Source organism: Palaemon carinicauda, chromosome 20 (assembly GCF_036898095.1).
Source record: "Palaemon carinicauda isolate YSFRI2023 chromosome 20, ASM3689809v2, whole genome shotgun sequence".
Taxonomy (NCBI): domain Eukaryota; kingdom Metazoa; phylum Arthropoda; class Malacostraca; order Decapoda; family Palaemonidae; genus Palaemon; species Palaemon carinicauda.
In genome coordinates, this window is record NC_090744.1 from 64,741,240 (window position 1) to 64,749,010 (window position 7,771).

General features: G+C 43.1%; 1 protein-coding gene across 1 annotated transcript in view; it reads right to left on the minus strand.

Moving 5' to 3' along the window:
* The window catches only part of LOC137659849 (uncharacterized), a 14,664-nt gene extending 7,864 nt beyond the window's left edge, over nt 1-6,800 (minus strand). Inside the window, exon 1 of the mRNA XM_068394633.1 lies at nt 6,711-6,800. Within this exon, the coding sequence (XP_068250734.1) occupies nt 6,711-6,800 (90 nt within the window). The remainder of the gene's footprint in view (nt 1-6,710) is intronic.
* Between the last annotated feature and the right edge of the window lie 971 nt (nt 6,801-7,771).

Consider the following 7,771-nt stretch of genomic DNA (forward strand, 5'->3'; position numbering starts at 1 on the left):
ATTAAAATTAGTATTTCCTATATTAACTGTAAAAACTTCAACGAAACAAGAGGATAAGAAACAAGATAGAATGGTGTGCCAGAGTGTACCCTCAAGCAAGAGAACTCTAACCCAAGACAGTGAAAACCATGGTACAGAGGCTATGGAACTACCCAAGACTTGGAAAACAATGTTTTAATTTTGGAGTGCCTTCTCCTACAAGAGCTGCTTACCATAGCTAAAGAGTCTCTTCTACCCTTGCCAAGAGGAAATTAGCCACTGAACAATTACACTGCAGCTGCAGTAGTTAACCCCTCGGGTGGTAAAGAATTATTTGATAATCAATGTTGTCAGTTGTATGAGGACAGAGGAGAATCTGTAAACAGTAGGCCAGACTATACGGCGTACTGTATGTGTGGGCAAAGGGAACTGAACCATAACTAGAAAGAAGGGTTCAATGTAGTACTGCCTGGCAAGTCAAAGGAGCCCTTAACTCTCCAGCGGTAGTATATATATATATATATATATATATATATATATATATATATATATATATATATATATATATATATATATATATATATATATATATATATATATATATATATATATATATATATATATATATATATATAGTGCGAGGGAAGAGCGAAGATACAAGCATAATATATGCAAAAGGAATTATGTACAATTGTGTGACACACGGTTGGTACATGGCTCCCCCCCTAAAAATGACATACTGTATATGTTAAATAGGCCGCCCTGATCTGGAGAGGCGAACTGTAGGCAGGTCAGCTGGCAGAAGATAAGCAGGTTTTAGACGATCAATGGAGACCCAGTCTACTTTGCCCTGAATGTTTAGTAGGAATGCTTTCGGACTGCGTCGGATCACAAGGAAAGGGCCCGTGTAAGGGGACGTTAGTGGTGGCTTGCTAGTGTCGTTGCTCAGGAAGACGTGCATTGCAGAATGCAAGTCCGTTGGTATGTGATGCTTCGCTGGGGGGTTGTAAGTCTGGCGGCACGGAGTAAATTTTCCCACGACGTGACGTATGCGCTGGAGATCGTTGGAGGAGGTTGTAGAAGGAAAAAATTCGGCAGGGACGACCAACGGGTCGCCATACACCATTTCAGCTGCCGAGACGTCGAAGGTGTCTTTAGGAGTGGTCCTTAATCCCAGGAGGACCAAGGGAAGCTGAGTAAACCAGTTGCAATCCTTGCAGCGGGACATCAAAGCTGCTTTGAGGGTGCGATGAAAACGTTCAACCATTCCATTGGGAGCGGGGTTGTAGGCCGTTGTCTGATGTAGGGTGATGCCCAGGAGATTCGCTAATGACATCCACAATTGAGAGGTGAAACTGGTTCCCATGTCAGAAGTAATATGCTCAGGGATACCGAATCTTGAAATACATCCAGAGAGTAAGGCAGATGTACATGAGGCGGACGTTGCAGTTTCCATGGGAATGGCTTCAGGCCAACGAGTGGAGCGGTCGATGACGGTAAACAGGTAACGATGTCCTTGTGATGTGGGTAGGGGGCCTACAACGTCGACGTGAATGTGTGCGAAACGACGCTGAGGTTGAGGAAAGGTGCCCACTCCTGAATCCGTGTGTCGATGTACTTTGGAAGTTTGGCAAGAAGTACAGGCGCAGACCCAATCCTTAGCATCCTTAGAAATGGCGTGCCAAATGAACTTTTCCTTCAGCAGCTGTGCAGTAGAACGGCATGAGGGATGTGAAAGGCCATGAATGAAATCAAACACCTGTCGGCGCATGGGAGCAGGAATCCAAGGTCGCGGTCTACCAGTACTGACGTGACAGAGGAGGGTGGTGTTAGAGTCTTCGAGAGGAAAATCTTCCCAACGGAGGGACGAGCAGGATGTCCTACAAGCTTGATACTCTGGATCCTGTCGTTGGGCTTCAGCCAGGGCGTTGTAATTCAATCCCAGTTGAACGGCAGCCAACGTGTTTCTTGACAGGGCATCGGCAACGGGATTCATTTTCCGAGGGACGTATTGGAGGGTGCAATTGTATTCAGCCACGGCGGAGAGATGTCGGCGTTGACGGGTGGACCAGGCATCAGACTGTCGAGTGTAGTCTGTGCGAATGACGAAGGGTGTACCTTCTAAGAAATGGCGAAAGTGACGGACAGCCAAATGCACCGCCAGCAATTTTCGAACGAAGGTAGAATAACCCGATTCTGCCTTGGACAGTTATCTTCTGAAGAAGGCCAATGGGCGGGGCGAGCCTTTGAGCACCTGCTCGAGTACTGCACCAATAGCGACGTCGCTGGCATCGGTGGAGAGAAGGAGAGGGGCGTGTGGGATAGGAAAAGTGAGAGCCGCAGCAGTTGATAGGGCCTTCTTTGCATTGCAGAAGGCTGCTTCTTGAAGGGGACCCCACTTCAGGTCCTTTGGCTTGTCCTTGAGGGAGGCGTAGAGGGGAGCAAGAGTGGCGGCAATGGCTGGCAGAAAGCGGTGATAATAGTTGATCATGCCCAAGAATTCCAGCAGAGCTTTGACGGTCGATGGCGCGAGGAAATTCTGAACGGCTGCTACCTTCTCAGGGAGGGGATGGACTCCATCAGTAGTGATACGGTGCCCTAAGAACGACACTTCGTTGGCGCCAAAGGTACACTTGTCGTACCGGACTACAAGGCCGTTTTGTTGCAGGCGGTCGAGCACGATGCGCAGGTGACGGAGGTGTTCCTCTTTTGAGGAGGAGAACACAAGTATGTCGTCCACATAACATACACAGAAAGGGAGGTCCCCTAAAATGCCATCCATGAGACGTTGAAACGTTGCCCCAGCATTACGAAGGCCAAAACAGGAGTAATTGAATGTGTATGTGCCAAACGGAGTGGTGATGGCAGTCTTGGGGATGTCTTCTGTGTTCATAGGCACCTGATAATACCCCTTCAGGAGGTCGAGCGTAGAGAAAACCTTCGCTTTGTGCAGGTAGGAAGTCACGTCGGCAATGTTTGGGAGGGGGTAGGGCTTCGGTTCTGTTTGCATGTTTAGGCGCCTGTAATCCCCGCACGGACAGAGGGAGCCGTCTTTCTTCAGAACGATGTGTAAGGGTGACGACCATGGGCTGGAGGCCTTTTGGCAAAGGCCCATTTTCTCTATTTCGGCGAACGTGTTTGGCGGCTGTCAATCGTTCCGGTGCCAGACGTCTGAATTTTGCGAAGACTGGGGGTCCCGTCGTCTTGATATGGTGATAAATACCGTGCTTGGCAGGAACCGTGGGCGTTTGGCGAAGTTCTGGACGGAAAACTTCCTGGTCTGAAGTGAGGAGGTGGGCGTAGGCATCCGTGGGTGCGCTGATGTGGAGAGCGAGGTAAGAGGGGGCGGGTTGAAGAGGTGTCGACAAGTACAAGTCTGCGTTGACCAATCGTCGGTGAGCGACATCGACCAGAAGGTGGAAATGAGAGAGGAAATCCGCACCGAGGACTGGCATTGTGACGTCAGCAACGAGAAACTTCCAATTGAATTTACCGTTTCCGAACGATAATGTGAGGTTCTCGTAACCGTAGGTGGGTATCGCAGATCCGTTGGCAGCTACCAAGCGGACGTCGGCAGATGTAGACAGACTTCGTCGTGCCTTGAAGAGTTTCCTTGGCAAAAGAGAACGACAAGCACCCGTGTCTACCAAAAATCGCACGCCCGTTCCTGCATCCTGTAAAAAGAAAAGATTAGAAACATGGGAGGCCACCGCCACGAGCGATGGCCTACTTACACGTTTTTTGGCCACTGACAGTCTTTGGCACATTTCTTCGCGGTTGCCCCGAATCTGAAGTGGTAGTAGCAAAACTGTGGCGGATGGGAGGTAGTAAATGGCTGTAGAAGTCGTTCGTTGGGGCGCGAGCGATTGGTGGATGGTGGGCGGCTTTGTCTCCGCTTCGGCACGTCACGGGGTAGGCGTGTATGTCCTACGGCATTCATGTCAGCTTCGGTGTACTTTGAATAGGCATCCTCGTCGTCAGGGGTGGAGGCGTTGATGGAGGTCTTGAAGTGGCTGTCCATAAGGGCGTCGGCTTTGGTCATCAAGTCCTTTATGGGTAAACTATCGACATCGGGTATGGCAGCGCGTACAGGTTCGGGTAAACGGCGTATCCAAAGGGCACGAAGTAGGTTCACCTCACGAGGAGAGTCGTCTGCGGCAGGTTGAAGGCGAGCGATACTGGTCATTTCACTGAGGGCAAGCGAAGCCCTTGGTCCCCCAACGGTTGTTGCGAGAGCTGAAAAAGCTTTGCTATATGGCGGCTGGCGACGGCAAGTACTGCTGCCGAAGGTATGTTTTGAGGGCGTCATACGCTATTGGGGTGTCTCCTTGTTCACAAAGCCAGTCGGATATTTCTGGGAAGGTGTCCTTGGGTATCGCCACGAGAACATAATCCGCTTTGGTGGCTGAGCGAGTCAGGCCCCTGATACGAAAGTGGACTTCTGCGCGTTGAAACCAAGCAAACACTTCTCCGCTGGCAAACGGTGAAAGTTTCAATGGGGCGTCCGCAGCGCCAACTGCTGTAGTAGAGTCTGTCTCCGTCATAGTACCAACGATGGAGGGGCAAGGGAGGTGGGAGCGAGTCGACTTCCGGGGTCACCAATGTGACGATCCGAGAGAGGGTTGTGAACTCAAAGGCAGGATGCAATCAACTGAGTTATAGAACACTCTCCTTTATATACAAAACCTCAAGGCAACAGGACATAACAAGTTAACAAGACAGACAATGTTACAGAGGAAACAGCAGACATGAATTTTCATGTTCGTTTAGTGCGAGGGAAGAGCGAAGATACAAGCATAATATATGCAAAAGGAATTATGTACAATTGTGTGACACACGGTTGGTACAAAACATTAAATGTCTCAATATTGTCGTATCTCAGGATGGCAGTGTCTCTGTGCATACATGTCTCAGTCCGGCAGGGATATCTTGATGTAAAGGTGCTTCATAACAAAGGCGCTTCAGTATACTTTATTCGTGTCATAGTGTAGTGACACAAAGTATTAATGTCTCATCATGTTTTTATGTTGAACAGGCTGACATAAGTCTTTTTATAGCTTATATATGACATATCTGTTTTGATGTTGTTACTGTTTGTAGAATTATTTATAGTTAATTTGTTCTCAACGTATATTTATTTCCTTATTTCCTTTCCTCAATGGGCTATTTTTCACTATTGGAGCCCTTAGGCTTATAGCATCTTGCTTTTCCAACTAGGGTTGTAGATTAGCTAATAATAATAATAATAATAATAATAATAATAATAATAATAATAATAATAATAGACATGTTTGAATGTAGTCGTGTCCCAAGGAAACATAACTCAGTTTAGTCAGACTTCAGTATCAACAAGTCTCAGTATGATAATGTACTAATATAAGCCTATTGGAGTCTCATTGTGGTAATAACTGATGTTACTTATTTATTTTTGTTTCGTTACCTCCTTTTTTAAATGTCTCTATTTTAACACAATGTTCATCCCAGTCTTCTTTAACATGTCCTTTAAAACATAAGCTTTTTCAAAACTTTCAATTCAAAGTTTTCACGGTACCAACTTAAGACTCAGTTTTCATTGACTTCATCTATTTTGAACTAGATAAAAATAATAACAATGATAATAATAATAATAGTAATGATAATAATAATGATGATAATAATGATAATAATAATAATATTAATAATGATAATAATCTGCTTGATAATACAATTATATTTTTATTTGAGAAGTCACTAAACTGAACGAGGAGAGGCGATTTAAAATTGTCGCCGTCACTTGCATAGCAGAGGTGCTGAGAGAGAAAGAGCCTTTCCTAACCAATCACAGCCAAGCAAATCCTACCGTGTCACCGTTATCAACCAATCAGCATCAGCGAAGCCTCCCTCACTCTTTCCCCTCCCCCTTGCCCCTTCCTTCCTCTCAGACTCTCAGTCCAACGTCACGCCATAGTAACGCTGCATGGAACAAATGAGCATTAAAATATTACGCAAGCGAAGCAGACCACTCTGACTGGTGTATAGAAAACTGTCCTTAATAGAGCTACATAGGACGCAGTGACTCGGTAGGGGTTGGTTCAACCTGTTATTACTATTACTAGCCAAGATACAATCCTAGATGGGAAAGCAAGATGCTATAAGCCCAAGGTCTCCAATAGGGAAAAATAGCCCACTGAGGAAAGGAAATAAGGAAATTAATAAATGAGAAATCAACAATAAATCATTCAAAAAACAGTATCAACGTCAAACCATATATTATTATTATTATTACTTGTCAAGCCACAACCCCAGTTGGAAAAGCAGGATGCTACAAGCCTAGGGGGCTCCAACGGGGAAAACAGCCCAGCGAGGAAAGGAAACTAGGAAAAATAAAATATTTTAAGAGTAACAAGAAATACAATTATGTTAAGTTTTCTGACCGATTCCCACCTAGGGACCGAATTGAGACCCCATTACTACTGGGATACGTAGGGTGGTAGATATCAGAACAATTTAAAACTAAAAGAAAGATAATTTTCATGAAAAAATACAATGAATGGGCGCTAAAGAAAAATGACCACAGCTTCAACTCGATATCCTAAAGCTACGGTTCACAAAGAGGGAAATTAAAATTTTGGATTGGCAGCCAACTTGCCATACACGATTATATCTTCAAGCAAATTGGTTAATATTTCCACATAGGTTGCATAATATAAATATCAAGTTAATTTCGGAGTGGCACTTTGTTTATACCTCACCTTGGCACAAAATCCAAAGCAATTTTCGTAAAATAAGAGAATTTTACATATGACTTCCAACCTTGTGGCTTCATAGCTAAGTTTTGACATGGTCACATGCCACACTTTCGTAATAATCTCTGCATAAAAAAGGCATTTAGCATAAGGGACGTTGTGTATGTGATATAATAATAAATATGAAATAACTTACATTTAACTAATCTTTGAAGGTTTGCAGGAAAAACGAAAAAACAAAAAAAATGCTGGACTTCAGGGAAACAAAAGGACACACTCGGGACTCGCCATGTTGGAAGTTTAGACTCGGAACTTAGTCAATCTTTACAACGGCTCGTATAGTAATCCTGAGATGTATTTTAGAGTTCATCATTATTTACTTTTACATTATTCTAACTTGAGTATCTCACCATAGTCTAATCTCAAGACATTTAATGATAATAGCAGATAAATTTATTCTGGGAACCAAAGGTAAATGAATGAAATCAAATAATACAGATAGTTCCATTGTATCATGCAAACTTAAGTTCTATTTTTCATATTATAGTTCGTGTATTAATTAAATAATTTAACATTGTTTATGATTTTGTGGACACAACAATATAAGACATATATATTGAAAAGTAGAATTACTTTAATTAGTAGTAATGGTTTTATTTAATTGTTAAAATGAAAACTGGTGTAACTAAAGTTATGGAAAAAGCTGACAACTTTTCTCTTGGCACGGATTCTTCATTAAAAAAAAAAGCTATTGTCTAAGCTTAAATTATATTCATATAAAATATATTTTTAATACTAGTAGGCTACTACGAAATACAATTATATACAAGAAATAAAATGTATGAGATCCCATTAATGTTTCATTTGACTGTAAAATTAGATCTCTTAAAGGGTTTTAATAATCTTGTTTGGTAACACAAGTGAAAAAGCATTTTCACAAGGATGATGTTGACGTGGCAAAAAAAGAATTTTGTATTATGGCTTATAATACATTAATATACCATTCTAAAGGCAATGCTAAGTCTTAAGATTTAATATAGATGATGATTAAGGAATATTTCATCCTA